General features: G+C 45.6%; 1 protein-coding gene across 6 annotated transcripts in view; it reads right to left on the reverse strand.

Moving 5' to 3' along the window:
* LOC129710317 (tensin-3-like) overlaps positions 1-24,473 on the reverse strand; it is a 484,648-nt gene that overhangs the window by 87,540 nt on the left and 372,635 nt on the right. For 5 of the 6 annotated variants that reach the window (XM_055657243.1, XM_055657253.1, XM_055657263.1 and 2 more), the window contains one exon: positions 3,546-4,808. The exons of the other annotated variant lie outside the window; for it this stretch is intronic. In XM_055657243.1, the coding sequence (XP_055513218.1) occupies positions 3,546-4,808 (1,263 nt within the window). The remainder of the gene's footprint in view (positions 1-3,545; positions 4,809-24,473) is intronic. 6 annotated transcript variants of the gene reach the window in all.

A 24,473-nucleotide genomic window follows, 5' to 3' on the forward strand; every position in this document is an offset into this window, starting at 1 on the left:
ATGTCGGCGATTTTGGCGCTGTTTGGAGGGGGCGGGTTTTAAACGCGATTTTTACTAGGCTGTACTAATCGCACATGTTCAGCCTAGTAAATCATTAACGAAAAATCGCTGCAAGACCCGGTCGCAAAAGGTATTATTAGTTTTATAGGCCTCGATAATATAGTTCTAATAGTTTTAAAATTACTCTCTGATTCCGCAATCTCTCGCAGCCCCAGGGTTTTATAAAGCAAACAATTAAAGGTATGTACCTTATTTTTACATTAAATGGGGCATATATATAACCCTATATATCAAGTTATCTATAGCGAGTGGTTCATTTTGGGCTTTTTATATCCCGCAGTATTTTTCTCGGCATTTGAGGGCACTAATCCAGCGCTATGTCAACATTCTAAACCAGCGCGTTCCACATGAACCCACTAGAAAGCCGATTTAAATGGGCATTTATTTACAGCAATTGAACACTAAATTCCTTCCATTTGGCCTATAAATTAATGTAAATTAGATATAAAAATCATGTTATATTGTGAATTATTTGTGAATAATCTTTGGACACTTAGGCTATTTAAAAATGTTAATCTTTCCTTAAGAAATGGGCGTTTGACTATCCAAGATCACAGCTTTTTTGTAATGTCCATTGAAAATCAATAGGGAACAAGATGCTAATTTCCGAGTATGAAAATGGTCATAACTTTTTTAATACTTGAGATATGAAAGTGAATTTGGTGTCAAATTAAACTTATTGTTATGCTTTATCTGATGGGATAAATTGCAGACTTGATTTTTTAAATCTCAAAATGTTGTAACATTGCTACTCATCAGCCTCTGACAAAATAAATTCATCTTAATCTCCCTGCTAAAGCTATGTCCTTTTATTCTGATGCTAAGACCTCCAATTCTAGACTCTCCAACTAGTGGAAACATCCTCTCCACATTCACTCTATCCACATTCATCTTTATAATGTTGAACGAGTCATTAGAATCACTAGTTTCTATAAAAAAGGCAAGATTGAAATAATATCAGAATTCCAGCTTTGGCCTATATACAATGATGAGAGAATAATCTTACATGACTCGATGTGTTGAATGGCCTAATTCTGCTCTGATGATTTATGAAGTATCAAATGGTGAATATTTTCCATTCCTCTCCTAACAATGGCTCTGAAGTGAAACTCCAGATAATAGTAACATCTAAAATGTACATATAATATCATGGTCTGGGTTGTTTAAAAAAAAAAAAAGAATTTATTTATTTTATTTGTTCATTGGATACTGTGTTTACAAACCTGTTGTGCTGCCGCAAGAAAGAATTTAATTGTTCCAATTTTGTACATATATGCCAATTAAACAGTCTTGACTCATCAATCCCCATCGAATTGCCTTTTCACAAGATGGATCACAGATTTCACAGAGGAAAAACAATTTACCTGAAAGCAGCAGAATCCTTCCTGCCAACAGAACACAACACTTCAGGCAAAAAACAAGTCTGTCTGCAAGGTTTAAAACAATATTTTTACAGACTGTTCCTGGAATACTTTTTGGAGAACCATTTTGTATTTCTTTCTACTTTCCCCAGAATTTGGAAAATATGATGTACTGTTGAAAGACACTACATGTACAACCAATGAGAAAGTGCTATCTTACCAATCAATACTATTTATACTGTATTACATTTACCAACCAGATGCCATACTGATAATAAAGAATATCTATTTAATGTAAATCAGCAGCATGGTGGCGGTAGAGTTATTGCCTTACTGCGCAAGAGACCTGGGTTCGATCCTGACTACAGATGCTGTCTGTACAGAGTTTGCACGTTCTTTCTGTGACGTGTGTAGGTTTTCTCCTGTATCTCTGGTTATCCATACTCCAAAGATTTAAAGGTATGTAGGTTAATTGGCTTGGTATAATTGTAAATTGTCTCTAGCATGTGTAGGGTAGTGTTAGTGTGCGGGGATCGCTGGTCAACACAGACTCGGTGGGCCGAAGGGCCTATTTCTATGCTGTATCTCTAAACTAAACCAAAAGTGATAGTTATCTCAATTTGTGACCGAAAGTCTCCTTCTTCAAGACAACTGTAACATCAGTCAATAGACAAACTGCATACAAGTTGCACTTCAAATGGAAAACTAAATACATTTAAAGAAAGAGCAAACATGAGGAGTGCTTTGCAATTACTCAGGGCACTGCTTCAGATGGGACATCAAAATAAGCATTTTCCAAACAAGTGAAAGAAAATTGTGCTACAAATGAAGAGTTCTTTACAAATTGCAGATGTAGTTGCAACGAAGCATTTCAAACAAAGTTTATAAAAAGAACTTTCTTACTTTTCTCTCCATCATTCTTGACGGTGGTAATCTGTACCAAGCTCCATTTGTTGGCGGCAATGCCTCACCTGGCTAATGTCATTATGCCCCAATGAATGCGGTTATTCACATGAGCAAGAAAAATGGCAGCCGAGTGATCTGTGCCTTTCCCATTTGACACCCGTGTGTATTCAGATACAGACCCCATTGATAAATATCTGCCCTTTTCAGGCAGAGTTGAAGAGATCAGCTATGGCATGTTTACCACCACCTGTCTGAGATCAGTTGATGGAAGTTGACTCAGAATCAAATCCAAAAAAAATATGTTCTGTACTGGACAGTGCACCTGGCAACCATTCATCAAGAAGGTATCTTGTATATACACGAGGATTAAATTGTACCTAAAAGCATTTATCAATGTATTTACACTTAGTTTCATGTTAATTTGTAGATTCTGTACTTCCATAGCACCGCTCACATATGGCACATTAGCATTGAAAGAAAGATGAGGGAGTAGAGAAAAAGGCAGCTAATACTCACACCTCTGTCACTAATGTGGTTGTTGCTATTGGGATATACAAGCATGTATTTTATAGTCAGGATATGATGCACCAAAGCACCCATCATGGTCAAACCAACTCTCAGTCAGGAAAGAAGTACAAAAATCCAGGAACTAAGGCAGGCCCCTGGACCTCACCCGTAATGGGCGAGCGCCGAAAGCTCGCACTCTGTCAGCCGCGCACTCAGAGTAAGATTTTTCATTTTCAAATGTTGACAGGTATGATGTAAATTCTAGCCTAAAAGGGCTTCACTACCTCCTGCAGAGGTATAAAAAGGAATGAGAAATCAGATTGGGTTCGGCACCCAGGAGACAAATGATTCTCCGGGCACCACTGAAATACTATTGGGGGACACAAACCGAAATTTGACTGTACCTTAATTGGTACACGTGGCAATAAACTGACATTGACCTTGAAATTTCAATCCACAATATAAAGTTCAAACAAAATTCCTCACGCTGGGCCAATGAACTCAGGAAATTAGCCTTGCCTTGGAATACAGTAATCATATTCCTGAGATATATTCTGTTTCATATTATAGTACGTATTTTATTGAGGTGCTTTTAGAAGTACCAAACAGAGGAGACTTTCCTGAATGCACAATATCAGTATATAGTGGCCAGAACAGATTACGCTACAAATTCTCTGTCCCTGGGATTACAAGACTGTCCGGTTAATTTACCTTGTTGGCTGTCACTTCCTGAAACTCTTGGGGTTTGTTCCTCTGACCCTGAATTCACACCGTTGCTTCCTTGCAGGGCAACATCCTTCTTGCTAAGGGAGCCTTTCTTTACAGAGTTCACACGTGTAGGAATTGGCACAAACGTGGGATCTAGATCCATGATCAGTTTATTGAGTTGTTCAATTGACTGATCAATATCCAGCGTTGGGGAAGATGACAAGTCTTGTTCCTCAGATCCTGGCCTTGTCCCTTCAGCGGCCTGATCAGTCTCAGATGGCTTGCAAGGTTGTTTCTCGTGCCCAAACAACGCATCTGAGCTTTGGTGATCTTGTGGCTTACTGTCCCCTGACAATGTACTAAGCCCTCGCTGCACAGCATCCCTGCTGCTGGACCCTCGTGTTGGAGCATTCGGAAGTTTGGATGCCATTTGTGTTCTGTTGGGATCCTCTCCGGTGCCCACCATTGCAAACCTCAAATCATTTTCTGCTGGATAGACATACGGCTGAGCAGCAACCATCTGCTGTTGCCGAACCCAGGTTTGAGTAGAATAGTTACTCTGATTATAAACTTGTGGCTGTGTTGGCAGTGATGGGTTTCTGGGCTGTTGTAAGACATTTTTTCCCTCGGTAACTCCTACAAATGTTCTGTCATACCCGGTTTCTGTTCCAATACCAAGGTCTGGTACAACAACATTGTGGAGGTCATCACCAGTGTTGCTTCCAAATCCATCCGACAGCAGAGAGTTCTGACTGCTCTTGTGAAAGCTGAAGTTCCCCAGGTTGTTTGACGGTTGACCTTCTGAAGAGGAAAGAGTCCCTATGCTGTCCACACTGTGCAGATCGTGATTTGGCATTTCATCGTCTAAAATGTCCGTCTCCCTGTCCTTTGCCTTCAGTTCACCGTTCACATGAACCTGAACTGGGACGATGTGACGTACTCCACTGTATTTCACTTTGGTATCAGTCATATCCTTCAGCTGCACTGAATTCTCCAGCCCAAATCCACTCAACAGCCTGTCCAACTCGGCTTTCTCCTGCAGGCTTAGCCCTCGTTTAATGGCTGGTGGCAAATGTTCCTCTGTTCGGTCTGTTCTTATGGAGGCGGTGGAGTTTCCAGAGTCACTGCTGACTGACAGTGTATGTTCAATCTGTTCAGGGCCAGTTGTTACAGGAGCACCACCAATGGGAATGTTACCCTCGGAGGAGCTTTTCTTTCGCACTTTGGCATATAGGCTTCCATCAATTGGGCCTTGCGTATGTGACACTAGGATAAGAAAGAAGAGAAAGGACATCTTAGCAAATATAACACATTAAAACCACACATTATCGTGAGGTATCAATATGAAAAGAAAAATGGATAATTTTTGCCTCCACTATAAAGGTATATGTTACTCTTATATGTTAATACCAATTTTTTTTCCATTTAATGACCCAACAAAAACAGAAATTCATTTCAAAACAATATCTTTTAGTAGTTCCCAAACTGTTTCCCAAATCTTTCACTAATTTATGGCAGGGCGCAATTCTATGCACTCAAATATGTATGTAAAAATGAAAATGAAAGGTACAAAGTTGTCTTAGCTCAGTTAAGTACACAAGCTTATTCAGAGCTATAATGTTTAATTTATTTAATATCAAAATATTTTTTCTGAGAGTAAACTTTTCAATGTTAAACCATCTTCCCTTAGTGAGATATACCATGTTGGAACTTGTTGAAACTCATTAAATTGTTTTCATTTTAGGATTTCCAAATAGTATTCATAAATAAATGTCTAAATTTGTGTTTCTTTATAATGTAGGATCTAAGCAGCATGTTACAGTAAGTATCTGGACATAACCATAACTTACTCGGGACCTCCTTGCTCAAGAGTTACCCTGTTCGACCCAATGACTGCAAAGACAGCATATTTTACTGCTGACATATCTTTGATGAATCTTACAAAAAGATGCAATCAGAATGACAGGCAACTGATCTTTTTTCACCCCAGGGCACCAAAGTTAAGGAATTACAACAGTCATAATGACAGAATGCAGTTCTGCTGGAGGGCATTGTTATTGCATTACCTTATGCACGTTATGACATTACACAAAAAGCATGCAGTTTCCTGGTGATATCATCAGGGGTGTCAACAGATACAATTAACCACGGGCCAAGTCATTTGGATTCTGGCACAAAGTCCTGCATAAGTGCTAGCGATATATAATGTATAATGCATCTCATGTGACTGATGCATTATTCTGCTCTCTGTATGTTAGAACATAGAACAGTACAGCCAGGATCAGATCCGCTTCAGGAGCCCACTATGTCTATGGCCGACATGATTTCAAGACCATGCTTTCATCTCTGGCCTGTACATAATCCATATCCTATTCCCTTCCCCTGCATATTCCGGTGCATATATCAAAAGTCCTCTTATGCTATCCTAACATCATATCTGCCTCCCGATCTGCCCTGGCAGAAACATTTCCAGCACCGGGCTCCCCATCCTCTGTCTCAATAAAAACTTGGTCTGCAAATCTCTCTCTTTTTAATCAAACTATTGCTTCCCCCTCAATTTTCAAGTTATGTTCCTCTTGTATTTGATATTTTCCACCCCTGACAAAAAAGGTTCCTGACAGTCTACCCCTCTCATGAATTCTATATCCTGTACCGCTAATCAGGTTTCCCTCCACATCCAAGTTCCAGAGGAAGAACTATATTCAAGTCTGTCCAAACCTTTCCATGGTAGGGGGCTAATAACCCCTAATGCCAGCATCATTCTGATGCATCCTTTCCAAATCCTCCATATCCCTCCTGTAATGGGGCAACCAGAACTGTGCACAATACTCCAAATGCACCCCAACTAAAGTCCTGTAAAACTGCATCATGACTTCCTGACTCTTGTACTCAATGGCTCGACCAATGAAGCAAGCATACCATGTGCCTTCTTTACTGCTCTATCCACTCATGTTGCCACTTTAAGAGAGTCGAGGACTTGTACCTCGATCCCTCTGAATATCAATGTTGTTCATCATCTTGCCATTAACTGTATATATTATCCTTATGTTCAACCTCCCAAAATCTCATGGTTTACTAAATTTTTTCGGCCTATTTCTGGAGCTGATCTATATCCTACTGTATACTTTGACAGCGTAACTCACAGTTCGCGACTCCCACAATCTTCATGTCATCTGCAAACTTATTAACCAACCCATCTACATTTATGTTCAAGTCATTTAACACAAACAGCAATGATCACAGAACAGATCCCTATCAAATTCCACTGGTCACAGACCTCCATTCTGAATATTGTCCTTCCAACACAACCCTCTATTTTCTTTCAGTGAGCCAGTTCTGAATTCATAAACGACGCAAATCACATCGGTTAATTCCCATGGGCGGCATTTTAAAATCTTGCTGTACGCGACCCACTTATGGAAACTTTATGCAAATGGTTACAATCTAAAATTCATTTCGATAACATTCACGTTTCCGGCTACACTCATCGATCACTACTCTCGTCACCCCGCATCCCAAACCCTCAATCAAGATTGTAAGACATTTACCTGTCATATACTACAGCCATGCTGTTATCCTATTTCATCTTATTCTGTTCCAAATGAGATTAAACCTCAGAACCTCTGCTCATAGCTCGGCCTACAAATGGGAGGGGGAGGGGTGGGGGATGCGATGGCTCACGTGGCCTATAATTCTTTTGATTTTCTTACTTCCGGCTTCTTTGATACAAGATTGCATGTATACAGTGCGCCATCCATAATACTTATTTTTATTTTGAAATGGTCATTACTTCAGCGCGACTCTACATTTGAAAGGTCATGGGGCATTCAAAAACAATGTAAAACGACTATTATTCTGCTCTTCCCACTTGCACTCCTTCTGTACTCCGTAAGTATGCATATGTTGGTGTAATGTGTTGCGCGACGTTAACACTTCCATTATAGAGATGTGTGTTAAATGAGCCTCCTTCTCGGTCACTAAAAAATCCTGCTCGTTTTGAAACAACAAAAGGGGGGGCGTGACGATCAACAGGAAAAATACATAGTCACTAGTCAAACAGCTGGAACAGGGCCTCTTGTCCCAACTTACGCTGGATACCCCATTGAACAACATGTCGCCATCCTACGATGTTCCCACTTGGCTCTGCATTGGAATAAATCGTCGGGCTTTAAAACATTTATGCTTCTATGTACCATGTCTAAGATGTTTTTAAGGTTTGGCGATAGTAGCCGCTCATTTGGGGGCTTAACTAAACTTATGCTCGCAGGCAGACTCATTTCTATAATGTCACCCAACATCTCGTTGTGTGGCAAAGTCTCGTGGCTCCGTCAAAGTTCTCCTATTAAATCTATTCCCCCTCACCTTAACCGATATGTTCGCTCTGGTTCTGCATATTCCCTTCGCTCTGGGCAAGAGACGTCTCCCTGTGTTTACTCGATCGAATCACTCTCATGATTTTGTAGCTACCTCTATAAGAACACTCTTCATCGCCTAGGCGCTCCAAGGAATTGATGTTCTATTTTGCTAAAAAAGCCGCTCTCTTTAGCTCAGGCGCCGTCAAGTCTTAGGCAACATCCTTCATGAAACTTCTCTGGATCCTTTTCTCACATTATCAACCCATCTTTCCTACATATCCTAAACTGATACCATGAGGCCTCACTCGACGCGTCATATCAACTGCAACATCACCACCCCAACGTTTACCCTCAAGTACATATAGTTCCTTTGTGCGCAGGAAGCCAGCCAACATTGGTCTCACTTTTGCTCAATTTGGCCTTACCACTCTCGGTCACATCAAAGGTGGAGGCTCGCAACATCTTTCACTCAATAACAGTTCGCTGGTTCCCTCACATCTATAAACCAAACAACGAGGCACAATTACTCAGACAAACTCAACCCACCCAGGCCGACAAGTTGCACTAACATCCGGAGAACACCCACAAACAAGCCACTCAGCACCAAGACACACACAGCCACAAAAAGAAGGAAGGCAACACATCCGTACACTCCAAAGCACTCCAAAAGACCATCTCGAAACTCAGAAAATATGGGCACTCAACAAACGCAAAAACCTCACTCCTCATCCACTCCAACCCAAGCAAATCATAATACTCATACCAACCACCCTCATTACTCAACTCTAGACATATCCACAATACAAATGCAACGAAACAAAACCACATCAACATCTAAGATCAGCACAAACTCAAAGAAAACTACATTTAGCCAGAAGCATCCATGCACTAAAAACAAAACACCAATACCCAATAAGCAATCTCGAAGCTACAATAACACCAAAAGCAAAAAATTCCACTCACTCAAAAACTCAATGCCAACCAACCATAACATCTCAACACAGAACCCACACAAACTCCTCTACAGCAAAACAACCATCAGAGACTCAAAGCACACACATATACCTAGAGAATACAATCACCCAGCCCCCCAAAATATATCCTCACAAATCCCGAAAACATAACATAAACAAACACATTAAACTATCACCAAAAAAAATAAGTCATACACAAGACAATAATCATATCACCGAATAAATCCAACAACCAAAATGACAACCTATCAAACTCAACCTAAACGTCAAAATCTAACCAACAATCAACTCAGGGGTGGGGGTCTCACCAAGGGCCTCATAAAACAATACACATCAAGAACATGATAAAATCAAATGTCAACAACAACTCCAAACACCTCAATCTTAAAGACGGCAATGACTATTTTGTATGGATCCTGCTCTCGCTTAAATGTCACAGAGCTGAAGCCAGCCATCGTGCTCATGCTGATCCCAGAAACCCTGTAGTCCTGGGGCTCCTCAATGCCCAGCACTGGCTAACAGGTGGGCAACTCGCCATATTATCTCCTCTGCTATAAATTGGTGATCCCCAGCAGAATCCTCAATCTCAGCAATCCTTCTAGGGCACAACCTGTACAAAAAAGGCATTGATCTCCATCAACGGGGCAATTCCTGTCCGCCAACTACTTGATAAAGGCACTGATGTCTAACTCTGACTGCCTCTGCTTAATGGCTTTCAAGGGCAACACCTACAGTTCTCTACCCGAGGCGGTATCGGTGGCATCGCGCCGGACCCGCACCTGACCGCCGCATGTCGCAGGGCTCACCAGCCAGGACCCGAGCCCCTATCCTCAGCCAGGGGGGGGGGGGGTCATCAGCGCTGCGGGACGCTAGGTGGGCTGTCGGCCAGGCGATGTCGGCGCTGGCACTGCACCCGCCGGTCAGTCATGCTCGTCCGTCTGTTTCTCTCGCGGGCTAGCCGCGCCTTGCCGGCCGCGCCGACCGATGTGACCGCCGCGGCTGCACGGGGACCCTGATCCCCAGCAATTGGGCCGCCGTGGTCGGTAATGACCCCGACTCAGACCGACCATCGACTGCGCTCGAACTATTTCGGGTCCGTGTTTACTGACGTCCGGCCACGCGACTTCTTAAGCGCCATCGTGGTCCGTCGCCCCACTCGCGCTCTGTGGACCACCACTTTCCATCGGTTGCGCTGACCACCTTGCCACTGCCACCTCCACCCTACATACGCAACAGGTGCCGTCGGCGCTTAGCTGGAGCCTGACTCACCCGGGGTCCTGAGCCGCTCACAGCTGCTCACATATCTGGACAGGTAACGACCCTGACGGTTCGTCCTCTCACTCCTGGTTTGACTCCGGCACTGGGTCCTAGTGCCAGTCGACCAGCCGTTGCTCCGTGCCTCAGTGGGCTAGTGTTCACGCCCTAGAGTCTCCCTCCCGCCCCAACGCGGTCAATTTCGCCTCTAACTGTAAGTCTCCCTCCCCCACCCCTTCTAAAAAAAAAAAAAAAAAAATCTGTGGTGGGCCCCTGCTTCAAAACCTCCCACCTTCCCACCCACCCACCCCCGCTCCCCTCACCCCGCCAGGCCCAACCCGCTGCCACATCGCGTCCCCCCACCTCGGCCTCACCACAACATCGGTCCTCGTCCCACCCCTTCGCTATTCCCTCCCGACCCAACCCCGCTCCCTGGGCCCTACCTACCGTCTCGCAGCGGCTTCCTCCCTCCCCCGACCGCCCCCCTTCTCTCGCCCACGCCCCCCCGATCACCCCCCCTCCAGAGGTCTTACCTTGTTCACCGGCTTCCGTCGCCCATCCTCAGCAGGACATTCCACCGCTACAGCCCGTCTCGCTTGGATCGCTTACCCCCCCCCCCCCCCCCCGCAGGGGCAGCACCCCCCCCCCACACCGCTCTCTCCCCCCAGCTTCCACTGATCACTCCCCCCTTCGCCCCCCCCGTGTCCATCCAACCCCACCCCCACCCACGTGGAGTCGCCCCCGCCCCCCCACCGGCGCCTCACACGCACTTCCACTCCCAATACCTGCTAGGCCACCGTCCGACCCCACTTTTTCCGCCTCCCAACTTCTCTCACCCACGTCCCGCTGTCTCAGTCGCAATCTTCTCACCCCGGAACGCTCTGCCATCGCTCAGCTTAATTACTGCACAACCCAGATTGGTTATGCAAACGTCTCGTGTTCTCTGACAAGGGAGGTGCGCGTGGTAGTCTGGCTGGTGTGTCGGGCCGATCTCTTGACAACTGGCTGAGGCCCACGCGCCAACTAATGCGTAGCACGCTTCCCCTACGTACCCTTTGACGTAACATGTACCCGCACTGACTCGGCACCAGGCCCCCATACTCTCAGCACCATCACCAAATTCATTCCGCACTGCTCTAATGCCTACCCGAATTTTCCGAGCCTCCACAACACTGCATCGTTCCCGCAGGCCCCCGCACTAGCGCGTTTTAGCCTTCTCACGCTAAAATCTCAGCAAATGCGCAGATTGTGCCCTGGTGCCGGAAGACCCTAATTGTCAGCTCCTTCCAGTTGCGTGCTTGATGACCACCACCACCCCCTCTCAAATATACATCTATCCTCCATCCTTAAACAAACACTTTATCAATCATTCCGGGCCCTCCGAGAGCGTCCAAGACATGAATTCAGACACTCAACGGGCGGGGGGGGGGGACCGTGATCTCTAGTCTTTGGGTCGCACAATTAACTCCGACCTAATCCCATTTCGATCAAGATCTCACGTCCAACCACCACCTACGAGGCCACTAATCCATCACCTAACAAGCACGACACAGACCTTCCATCGATTTGACCCTTCCTCAATGTTCCACCCTGTCCACGCACCATTTAAATTCTTAACCGATTAGCACCACGCTTTGTCCTGTACCCAACCTACGTCGCAGCCCTCGCCATCGCGAAGTTCTGTTCCTTGCCGCCTCACCCTGTTCCAGTTCGATCATCCACCCAGCCACCCCGACCATGCAAGGCAGTCCCAGAGCTGTGTTGATACACGGGCATGGGCCACCACTATATCACCCACAAACCTATAGCATACACGTCAAGCAGCCAGAATCTTTCATACCTTTGCCGTTTGCACGCATCTTATCTACTGACTTTTATCGTCAACTCACCTGCGTAACACACGCCCCCCTTGTTACCGTACCCTAACTAGTACCGCCGAAAGACAAATAGTCATGACCGTCACACATACCCCAACCCACACTGACCCGTACCACACACACCGGACCACCACCCCCCACCCCTCCCCTACGTGTAGCCACTGACCGTACACGTCGATCAAAAAGCGGCGAGATACCATTTCTTTAGCACTCGCACACCGCCGGACCATACTGCCCTCACCGAACATATCAAAATCCATGAGCTTCAACCACAAGCACAATTCTGCTAGCGCTCCCCATCTGTCTCACTCCATATCTATTCCCACCCCTGCTCCACCACCCTGCATCTCTAACACACTCCCCGAAGCCCGAACAATCTCATTCTCCACCCCCCCTACCCCCCCACCCCCACCCCCCCACCCGCCACCCCCCCACCCACCACCCCCCCACAAGCCCCCCCTCCGCACTCCCCCCCCTCCCGTTCTAAGCCTACCCCACCGCACCCACCGCCACCGTCCTTAAATCTCGCTCCCACCCCCACCCCCTCACCCCCACACCCGCCCACCACCTGCTCTCGTTCACTCTCCCCCCCTTCGCCCCACTCCCCCACCCCCCCGCCGAGTCCCGCCTAGTCCCCCCCCCCCCCCCCCCCCCTACTAGCCCTCACATATCAAAAAATAATTCCTCCTCAGTTTTCGCCACCGCCCTGGATTCCTAAGCGGACGCTCGCACTCACTGCGGTGTCACATACTTCCGGCAATCATCCCCCCCCAATATCTGGCCTTCGCGGCAAAGCACCCGCAATTCCGGCTGCTCCATAACTCCTTGTCAATTCTTCGCTTCCCTCTCGGGTCGCCCCCCTCCTCCGGGCACTTCCCTTGCGGCCGTCGCTCAGATGCAATCACTTGTCCTTTACGTCTCCTCTCCTCGGTCAACTCCTTTCAGGGGACCTCAAGCAATGCGTCCATTCCGAGGTGCGAGAGGTTTACCTGCAATCTCTTCAACGGCTCATCTATTGCGTCTTCGCTGCTCTAGATGTCATCAGATCTATATCGGGTGAGACCAAGCGGAGGTTGGGCGATCGTTTCGCCGAACACCTCCGCTCGGTCCGCAATAACCAAGCCGACCTCCCGGTGGCTCAGCACTTCCACTCCCCCTCCCACTCCGCCTCTGACGCTCTCTGTCCTTGGTCTGCCTCTGGCATCGCGATCAGCGCGTTGCAGCATCACGGAAATTGGAGGAACAGCACCTCATATTCCGTTGGGGAGTCTTGCAGCCGGCCCGGGGGTATGAACTCGACTGTTCATCGCCATTCTGTTAGTCTTGTTGTCTCCGCTCCGGTCCTTCCTCAGTGCTTCCCCTGTGCTGTCTCCTTCCCCACCCTCGCTAGCCTTTCGCGGCTACTCCTCCTTTTCCTGTCATGTCTGCACACCCGCTTGCTCCCTACCCCAACGGGGAATGATCATCATTGAAGAAGGTTTCGGGCGGCCATAAACAAAAAAAAAAAAAAAAAAAAAAAAAAAAAAAAAAAAAAAAAAAATGAAACTTGCGATTTGCCCTTCCGCTCGCATAGATGCTGCGGGGCACCCGCTGAGTTTCTCCAAGCTTTTGCTGTGTAACTCTGACAGTTCTCTAAACAGGGGCTTTTCAATCTAACAGTCCCATGGAACTCCTGCCCCTCTCCCAATTTGAGCCTCCAATCAACAACTCATCCTATATCTCAGATTTTCCTTCAGAAACTAAGAAAAATGATATGCCAGCCTGGGGGCTTAAGTATTCGACTGGCGCAACCAAAGTTGCATGTTGGGCCGTTCCGGTGGCCGCGGCGCACTTTCTCTGGCCCCATGTATCTTCAGTGTGCGGGGCGAGGACTTTATTTTGCCTGTGAATCTGAAAGACGTAAGACTGAGAATAGGGTAGACACAAAGTCAGGCAGAGTGGCATGGCAGTTACTAGGGCCAGCGCTCTGTAACCTAACTTTGGTCATTAATTCGGGGGGCAGCATCATTCAGTTCTTTTTTTCTGTACTGGAAAGGTGCCTACTCAGGGCGGATACGGTAGGGGATTGTGGTGACTGTTATGGCCTAGCAATACACGTATTAGCTCGCTTCTAAACAACTCATGCGCGTCAGAAGATGTCAACTCTGAATCGCATAGCAGAGGGGGGGGGGGGGGGAGGGGGTGCTCCAATATATATGTTGAACTGCACCTCTCATATGCTAAAAGGATTTGAGTTATAGGAGCAGGCGGAGGTTCTACTGTGGCAGTTGTACATTTCTTGGTGAGGACGCACACCTGGAGTAATGCGTGGGCTTTTGGTCTCGCTAACTACTGAGCGGGAGGAAGACCAACGTGAAAAGGACAGTCGTTGCTGTTGCGGGAAACAGTACAGCGAAAGGATTCACCAGGACTGATTCCGGGGATTAGATGGGAGACTGTCAGGACTGTTGCATACGAATAAAGACCTGGCGCAGAAGCAAGCTGGGCAGATGGATGTACACTCAGTAAAGACGTTGCTGTAGCCCGAGAACCATTGAGGAGGGATCTTCATAGGAAACATATACAAAATTTTTAAGGGGTTGGACAGGGCTAAATGCTAGGAACATTGTTCCCGATGTCTTGGGAAGCAGCTCAGATCAAGGGTCACATTTAAGGATAATGGGGGAAAATCTTTTGGGCGGCACAAGATTAAGAAAAAAAAAATTCACTTAACAGGATAGTGGTGAAGTCGTCTGCATTCTGCTGCCACGAAGGTAGTAGGGCCAGTTCATTGGCTATTATTAAGAGGGGGTTAGATGTGTCCTTGTGGCTGAAAGTAGTAGGGGGTCATGGAGGAGCAGGTACGGATACGGGATGTCTGGGTATGATCCGGCAATGAGGCGATATTGAATGGTGCGGTGGCAGATCTCGAAGGGGCCGAATGGGCTCTATCCCTTGCACTCTAGGAAGGCTGATTTTGTCTATCCTATGTTTCAGTTGTGAAGCTCACTCCGGCCATCACATTGGAAGCTGCCTGTCTGCTGAATTACGAAGCGCCCAGCAGGCACGAGTCAGTATGAGGTAAGGTGGTAAGTTTCCAACGGTAATGCGGCTATTCCCGTAAGAGCGCCATGTGGAAGAAAGAGCCAAACTGCAATAAGACATAGTAGATTAAACGGAAAATATTATCGTCATAGTCTCCAGGGCAGAATAATATATTCATCAAATCGTTCATTTTTCTTTGAGTACATTGTTTCTGCATTCTCTTGACGCGGCAAGGAAGGAAACAGAAAAGGATCTTATAGGCTATGCTGCTTTTGTGAGTAATGTCTTTAACATCTAATTGCGTAGCGCTGTCTGCTCTAGATGGCATATTCTGCAGTTAACTGTCGCTGGCTCAAACGAATTACCATCTGTAGTTCACTCCTCCTCAATAAAGCAAACTAGATCAGCACAAAATCTTTTCAGCACTTGTTAACATTGATTTTCATAACAATGATTCAATATGGTTCGGGGCGTACCTGAAACCTGGCAGCATAGTCCCTTGATGTGTTCGCTTGTGACATCCCTATATTCATTACCACAACATTCTTAAGCCGTCTTTTCACACACACAATCTCTCCTACGATCTGGAAGCTGGCTAAAACTATTCGATAGGCTCTGAGCTAGATAAGAAAAACAAGACAGAGGGCTTTTGGAAGAATGTGACTGGTCTTAACTATTGGCAGTGTCTAGAACTGATTGTGGTGTAGGCGATCATTATCAATTATTCAACTCTTATCACCACAAGTCTGGCTTTCAACATATTTTGTTTAAATGTTGGAACTCGCATAACACAGTATTAACTAATTCAAAGATCTACTCTGACCTGAATAATGCGAACATATGCCGGTCGTAGCAGCCTTGATGGCAACGTTAAAAAAATATACCTCAACTTCATGAACAAGAGTTTGAAAATAAATGACTAAATAATATAATCTGTTCTGCTGCATTAGTTTTAAATTCCTTTGTTGACGCCAGTACAGTGGCTGGCCACACAACCATATCTGTGGAAATTAATATGACATCATAGCCTTTCCAACTGATAGGCCATTCCTCCAGGTCTCTCATCCTTTTGTCAATGCACTTCAACATGTCATGTAAAATAGAATCCCAAATTGATTCCAGCTAGGTAAACTAGCATGTGGGGCCCCATCCATATGCATATTCCCTGGCTCTGCAATTATCAGGCATCGAAAACTCTACTAGTGATAGTCCGCGCCGTATCGGCCTGAAGTGTCCTGTAGATTCATGGTAGAACGCAGGGCTACATTTGTGAAATATTTGCATCATTGAGAAATCTCTGGGTCATGTTCATGTAACTACATCCTTCACTTGTGTTTAAAAAGAAGTAAGCTTTAGAGCGCATCCCGCATTTCGATATCTCTTTCGCCTTTCTTCCCTAACACACCCAGCTTTAGCAAACTAATGACCTAATGTTACTTTCTTATCTATCACAGTTTTCTTACGCTTCGCACCATGGTGTTTCACTTACTTCGCAAAGCGTATCTGAAAGTTCCTCTTAAAGAGCGAGTCAGTGCGGGAGAATCAGCTACCGTGGCCCAGGTCTTCGCATTGCCACAGGGCATCCAAAAGTCTATTGGAAAGAGGTTCTTATTTTTCAGTATGGCTTGTGCGCTTTACTCCCACCTGAAGGTGACTGGTCTTACGAGATAATGCTATGAGACTAGCTTCAGCATTGGCCAAATAGCGGGAATGGAAAATGTAAACAAGGGGGTGTGGACTAGCGTCAGTGAGTGCTCTCTGCGCTAGCGCAGCGGAGCACCAGTGGGAATTTATGCGCGCAGTGATGCAAAAAATTAAACTTACATGTAAGCCTGGTGATTGTGTGCTTTACAAAAACAGGTATCATTGTGTTAGATATCCTCCGTCCAGTCTGTTTGGACAGCATTTTCAAAGCCCTAATAACCAGGCACGCTAATTGTCAGCCTAATAAAGGCTAATTAAGCGCCCTATGCTAAAATATCTGCATAGGGGGGGGGGGGGGGGGGGGGGGGGATTAATTGTGTGCAAATGTTTGCTGTAATCAATGGAAAGCCTGCTTTTCCACTGTTTTAATGAGGACAACGGATCATTTTAAAATGGGCTAGTATCATTTAAAACGGTGGGACCTTAGTAAGAGATTCAGGGATTTTCAAAAACAAATTTATATTTATAATGTATTTCAGTGGGGATTTGATTTTAAAAAATTGTGTTGTACTCACCTATGATGCCAGTATATGATCAGTAATAGATGGGGAGTAAAAACACAAAGTGGCTGTTAGGAGGCTCGGTGCAGATCAGGCAGTTTATTGTATAGGGAGCGGAACGGACGATGTTTGGGTTGGGTCTCGTTCTTCAAGAGATGCAGGTAGCGGCCACCAGTACTCATTACATCGATCTCTCCTGCAGAATGCTCCGGGCTGACCCGGCTGAAGTTTTTCCACACGTCTTTGTATTTGATCGGTCTAATTGGCCATGCGTATGCGTCAAACATCTGCAGGTCTGCTTGTTGTGCTGACGAGTAGGAGAGTGGCGTCTGTCGCCTCTTGGCAATGCCAGATGGGGCATGGCGTTTGGCACGCTAGCAAACAGGAGAGGAAGCTCACTTGCTAAGTTGCGCCGAGTGAGCGTCTTATGCGACATTCTGACCTATGCGTTCTGAGGGGCAGCGGAAGGTGCGGGGCCTACTGAATTTGTGCGTTCGCACGGTGTCGGTGCGGTATGACGTCATCACGCACAACACCGATGCCGGGCGGATGTGTAATCGGTCGGGCAGAGCTGCCACGCGGCTAGGGCCTAGTCACCTAGTAAAGCGACCGTAATAGTTTCGGACAGGCCTGTTCGATTTTTTGCAGAGCCCTGCGCGATTTCGGTAAGCCCAGGACAGCGCATAGAGACTGCCCGCGCTTCATCTAAAGTGGGAACTCCGGGTCCCCCACAGGCTAGCATCCGTGAGGGGGGGTGGCCAGTATCGGGCTCTCAAGTTCGACCACGTTTGGTCGCGGGCGCTTACAACAAGCAATCGCATGCTAATGGGGACATGCCTTAAGACGAGTGGGACTATGGCCACTTAAGATCTTTTTTGATCTGAATGATACCGATGAGCGTGTAAGAGGCACAGATTATGGATGATGCTAGGAGTATTACAGAGGCGCACGCTCGAAGAGAATGTTGTGATACGCGGTCGCTATAAGTTAGAAAAAGCAGAGAAGCAAAGGTCTCAGCATGCAGTTATGAAGGCTGAGGCTATCAGGCACCCGAGTAGCTAAAAAAAAATTTATGAGGTGGGCACAAGCAAGGAATGGCAACATACCCCTCAAATAACAATCGCACTTTAATCATTAAGAACAACGCATTTCTCACTCTCACTCAGCAGTCAGGAGGCTGGACATATTTCCTCAGTCTCCCCTTACCAACCACTGACCTTCAAAGCATAAGTTTTATCTGGGAATCCCTCGTTCATGTACACGTTCCAGTCTCTGCCAGGAACAAAGTCTGTGGAGAAGGTTGGGCACGGGCAGTAATGCCAAGAATCTTTCAGCCTTTGTGCCTGGACCAACTTTCTGCTGAGCTCTCGTGCCGTTACATTTGGTGTCAGTGAGGGACCTATCCAGACCCAGCATCAGGTAACCTTTGAACAGGCAGTGGTAGGCAGAGAGGAAAGAGTCCTTACCATGAGCACAGGCAAACTGAAGGGTCCCGACTCGAAACGTCACCCATCCTATTTCTCCAGAGATGCTGCCTGACCCGCTGTGTTACTCCAGCTCTTTGTGTCTATCTTTTTGTGTGATCTCATCACTGGTGACTTCATTTGACCGTGATTGTCCGAGTGATTATCTGTGCACACTGCAAGTCAGATCACAGACTCACACCTTAAAGAGTCACAAATGGTCCAGGACATAAGGAGTCTTGGCGATGAAGGGAATTTAAGGATAACAACCTACATTCAATGGTCACAACAGCCTTGTTTGGTATCAGTGGAATGGGAAAATGAAGCAATTGCCGATTAGATACAGGAAATTGTAATAGTGCCTTTTGTCCTCCCAATACAAAAACAAAAGATTTACAGTGCCCTCCATGTTTGGGACAAAATCCCCAAACACCGGTCCAACAGATCAGATGCACACTTCAGGAGTCAGGTGTGGATTTGTCAATGACCGCTGTCCGCAGAAGACTTCATGAACAGAAATACAGAGGCTACACTGCAAGATGCAAACCACTGGTTAGCCGCAAAAAGAGGATGGCCAGGTTACAGTTTGCCAAGAAGAACTTAAAAGTGCAACCACAGTTCTGGAAAAGGTCTTGTGTATAGATGAGATGAAGATTAACATATCAGAGTGATGGCAAGAGCAAAGTATGGAGGAGAGAAGGAACTGCCCAAGATCGAAAGCATACCACCTCATCTGTGAAACACGGTGGTGGGGGTGTTATGGCCTGGGCATGTATGGCTGCTGAAGATACTGGCTCACTTATCTTCATTGATGATACACCTGCTGATGATAGTAGCATAATGAATTCTGAAGTGTATAGACACTTCCTATCTGCTCAAGTTGAAACAAATGCCTCAAAACTCATTGGCTGGCGGTTCATACTACAAGACAATGATCCCAAACATACTGCTAAAGCATCAAAGGAGTTTTTCAAAGCTGAAAATTTCTAAATTCTTGAGTGGCCAAGTCAATCACCCGATCTGAATCCAATTGAGCATGCCTTTTATATGCTGAAGAGAAAACTGAAGGGGACTAGCCCCCAATACAAGCATGCTAAAGATGGCTGCAATACAAACCTGGCAGAGCATCACCTGAGAAGACACCCAGCAACTGGTGATGTCCATGAATCGCAGACTGCAAGCAGTCATTGCATGTAAGAAGATATGCAACAAAATACTAAACATAACTATTTTCATTTACATGACATTGCTGTGTCCCAAACATTATGGTGCCCTGAAATGCGGGGACTATGTATAAACACTGCTGTAATTTCTACATGATGAAACCAAAATGTATAAAAATGGCCTTTATTAAAATCTGACAATGTGATTTTTTCTATTATAAATCTCAAATTGTGGAGTACAAAGACAAATAAATAAATGATGGGTCTTTGTCCCAAACATTATCGACGGCACTGTAGAACATGGAACAGTACAGCACAGGAATCCACAATGTCTGTGCCAAACATGATACCAGTTAAACTAATCTCCTCTACCTGCAAAAGATCTACAGCCCTCCATTCCCTGCATATTCATGTGTCTATCTAAAAGGCCATCAAATGCCATTATTGTTTCTGCCTCCACCATCACTCCAGGCAGCATGTTCCAGGCACCTATCACACTGCATAAAAATGTACCATGCACATTTTTAAACCACACCCCTGTCATCCTTTAGTCTTCAACATTTCCACCCTGGGGAAAAAAGATTCTGACTTGCTACCTGTTTATATTTTTATATCAGGTCTCGTCTCAGCCTCCAATGCTCCAGGGAAAACAATCCAAGTTTCTCCTTAAAGCTAATACCTTCGAATCCAGGCACAATTCTGGTAAATCTCTTCTGCACCCTCTTTAAAGCCTTGTAATCCTTCCTGTTTCTGAACAACACATTATTCTCCAATACTCCAGACCTTCTCATACCTTTAGTTTCCCTCTCACTGACTCTCAGTCTGATGAAGGGTCTCGACCCAAAACGTCACATATTCCTTCTCCGGAGATGCTGCGTGACCTGCTGAGTTACACCAGTATTTTGCGTCAATCTTTGATGTAAACCAGCATCTGCAGTTCCTTCCCACACAATTCACCAAATGTGGCCTGGCCAAAGTCCTATACAGCTGCAATATGACTTCCTGACTCTTCTACTCATGTCCCTAAAAGCCCACTGACCATTCATAACAAACTCCAAGTCAAATGTAGCCTATTTTATTAAAACAATTCTGCCAGAAACAAAATACATTTCTATCATGGACTTCAGGGAGAGAATTTGTCCTTTGGTATTTAACTCACACAGTGGTCAACCGAAGTTACCAAATATTTTGATATCATGAGGTACTGAAGTTGATATGTAAAAACAATCTTATAGCTGTACATTTTCCATCTACTATGACCACAGTTGAAAGGCTTTACATGTACACACACCGGGTGGCGCCACCAGCAGTGGCTGCCTCGCCAACAGTCTATCCGTCCTTTCTTCTGGTTTTGTCATTTTAAGTATTGTTAAAAGTATGCTTTAGTGTTCCTTGGTTTGTTTTATGTATATTTATATAATAGTTTTATCCCTTTGCCGGGGATTGAAGCACCAATTGTGGGGCCTGTGGACTTTAACATCGTGAAGCCCGCGATCTCTGGTAAGAAGAGGCCGACACGGGAGCTCCGTGCCGCGCTGAGAGTTACCACCACCCCGACGCGGGAGTTTCGATTACCCCGATGGGGCTTCAATCGTCAGCTGCGGGGGCTTTGGTCAACCAGACTGTGCAGGGATTGCCTGCACAGTCACAGATTGGTCAACCAGACTGTGCATGGATTGACTGCCCCGACCGCAGGAGAACAAAGAGGATGAAGATTGAACTTTATGGCATTCCAACAGTGAGGAATGTGGAATCCGCTGTGGTGGATGTTTATGTTAACTTTTATGTGGGTGTGTGGCTTGTTGCTTTTCACTTGGTATGGCTATATGGTAACTCAAATTTCACTGTACCTTAATTGTTACATGTGACAATAAACTGACCTTGAAACCTTGAAATTAGCATTGGGGTATCCATTTGTATACTCATAACCTCGGAGAAAAATAGTTGTGAAATAAATGATAATTCAGCAGCACGGTGGCACAGCGGTAGATTTGCTGCCTTACAGCACCAGAGACCCGGGTTCGATTCTAACTACATGCTGTCTGTACAGAGTACGTTCTCTCCGTGACTGTGTGGGTTTTCTCCAGGTGCTCCGGTTTCCTCCCACACTCCAAAAAAGATATGGAGGTTTGGAGGCTAATTGCCTTCGGTAAAATATATAAATTGTCCTAAGTGTTTGCCTCGGCCAGGCCACCAGCATAATCAATTCTCCCCTCTCCAATCAGGCAAGAGGTATAGAAGTGTGAAAAATCATATCTCCAGATTATGAAACCATATCTCCAGTTTCTTCCAAGCTGTTATCAGGCATCTGAACCATCCTATCAACAACTAGAGAGTAGTCCTGACCACCCATCTACCTCATTGGATTATCTCAGACTATTTTTAGTTGAACTTTTCTGGACCTTATCTTGCACTAAACGTTTATCCTGTATCTATACACAGTGGCCGACTTGACAGTAATCAGGTATAGTCTTTCCACTGACTGGATAGCATGCAACAAAAACAGCATTTTTCTGTACCTCAGTACACGTGACAGTAAACTAAACTAAACTAAATGGACCCGCTGAGTTACTCCAGTTTTTTGTGTCGATAAATAGAGATGCTGCCTGACCCACTCAGTTACTCCAGCACTTTTGTGCCAGCTCTATGTTGCAGGTTACATGCACATCGCGGCCACATCAGACTGTGTATTTTCCAACTCCAATGGTCGGGAAGATCTGCTTTTACTACAATCATCCAAGGCATGGTCTTTTTGCAAAGTTGAGAATGTTGTTGACAATGAGGTGATGAAATGTTGCTGCTATGCTTGTTGAGCTTTGCTCTGCCGTGCAAATTAACAAAAATAATTCCTGCAGGAGATCGCCTCAATGACTCGCAGCTCACTTCATGACTGGAATTTGGAAAACATTCCTGGCCTGCATGGTACTGCCCTGAATTATGTCACACATATCCCATCAAATTTCCATAAATGAAATCCATATGCCTTTCAACAGATTTTCAGTTTGCTGCTGTAGACCCTGGGAGTGTGCAATAGTGCTCAGGGTTGGTTGCTGGATGCCGAGGTTCATCACGTCCATTTGTGGAATGAGATTGCACTATTTTGTCACTGGTTGTCGGCTGCTTCTTCAGAAAGAAATTGTTATGTGAGGGCTTTCTGCATGCTGTCACTTGAAAATGGTTCAGGTGCCTGAAAGAAGTTCTTAACAAGTGGAGCAGCCAAACATATCTGAACTGAGTCAAGCATATCCTAAGAGAGTCTCGTGCTCATTTCTATGGTCAAATCTATAAAAGAAGAGCCTGCTGGAGAAGGAAAAATCTCACAGACTTTTACACACATTTAAGAGACGGAGGATGAGGTGGCTGCAATCTGTCATCCCATTTCTTCAGTTTCAACTTCACCCTTGCTAACCTGTCCAACACGACAAGGTGGTTGATTTATCTTACTGTAAGGAACTAGTGTAGGCTGCTCCCAAAGGTTAGATCGCATAGGTTCCAAGGAGAGATAGCTGAATGGATAACAAATTGGCTCCATGGAAGGAAACGGAGGGTGATGGTGGAAGATTGCCTCTCGGACTGGGGCCTGTGACTAGTGGTGTGCCTCGGGGTTTGGTGTTGGGCCCGTTACTGTTTGTCATCTACATCAATGATTTGGATGAGAACATACAGGCAAGATTAGCAAGTTTGCTGATGATACAAAAGTAAGTTTTTTCAGATAGTGAAGATGGTTGTGAAAGTTTGCAGCAGGATCTGGATCAATGGCCAGGTGGGCGGAGGAATGGTTGATGGAATTTAATACAGAAAAGTGTGAGGTGTTGCATTTTAGGATGTCAAACAAACAAGGGCAGGACCTACACAGTAAATGGTAGGCCTCTGGGTAGTGTTGTAGAGCAGAGGGTTCAAGGAGTACAAGTGTATGGTTCATTGAAGGTCGAGTTGCAAGTAGATAAGGTGGTCAAAAAGGCTTTTGGCACTTTGGCTTTCTTCAGACAGAGTATTGAGTCTGAAGAAGGGTTTCGGCCCGAAACGTCGCCTATTTTCTTCGCTTCATAGATGCAGCTGCACCCGCTGTTTCTCCAGCAATTTTGTGTACCTATTGAGTATAGAAGTTGGGAGGTCGTGTTACAATGTATAAGACGTTTGTGAGTGCATTTAAAATATTGTGTTCAGTTCTGGGCACCATTATGGGAAATAAATTGTCAAGATTGAAAGGGTTCAGAAATGATTTACAAGGATGTTGCCAGGACTACAGGGTGTGAGCTATAGAGGGAGGTTGAGTAGGATGGGTCTCTATTCCATGAAGCACAGGAGGATGAGGGGAGATCATATGGTGGTATACAAAATCATGAGAGGAATAGATCGGGTAGATGCAGTCTTTTGCCCAGAGTAGGGGAATCAAGGACCAGAGGACATAGGTTCAAGGTGAAGGGGAAAAGATTTAATAGGAATCTGAGGGGTAACATTTTCACACAAATGGTGGTGGGTGTATGGAACAAGGTGCCAGAGGAGGTAGTTGAAACATGGAAACATAGAAACATAGAAATTAGATGCAGGAGTAGGCCATTCGGCCCTTCGAGCCTGCACCGCCATTCAATATGATCATGGCTGATCATCCAACTC

Source organism: Leucoraja erinacea, chromosome 2 (genome assembly GCF_028641065.1).
Source record: "Leucoraja erinacea ecotype New England chromosome 2, Leri_hhj_1, whole genome shotgun sequence".
Taxonomy (NCBI): Eukaryota; Metazoa; Chordata; class Chondrichthyes; order Rajiformes; family Rajidae; genus Leucoraja; species Leucoraja erinaceus.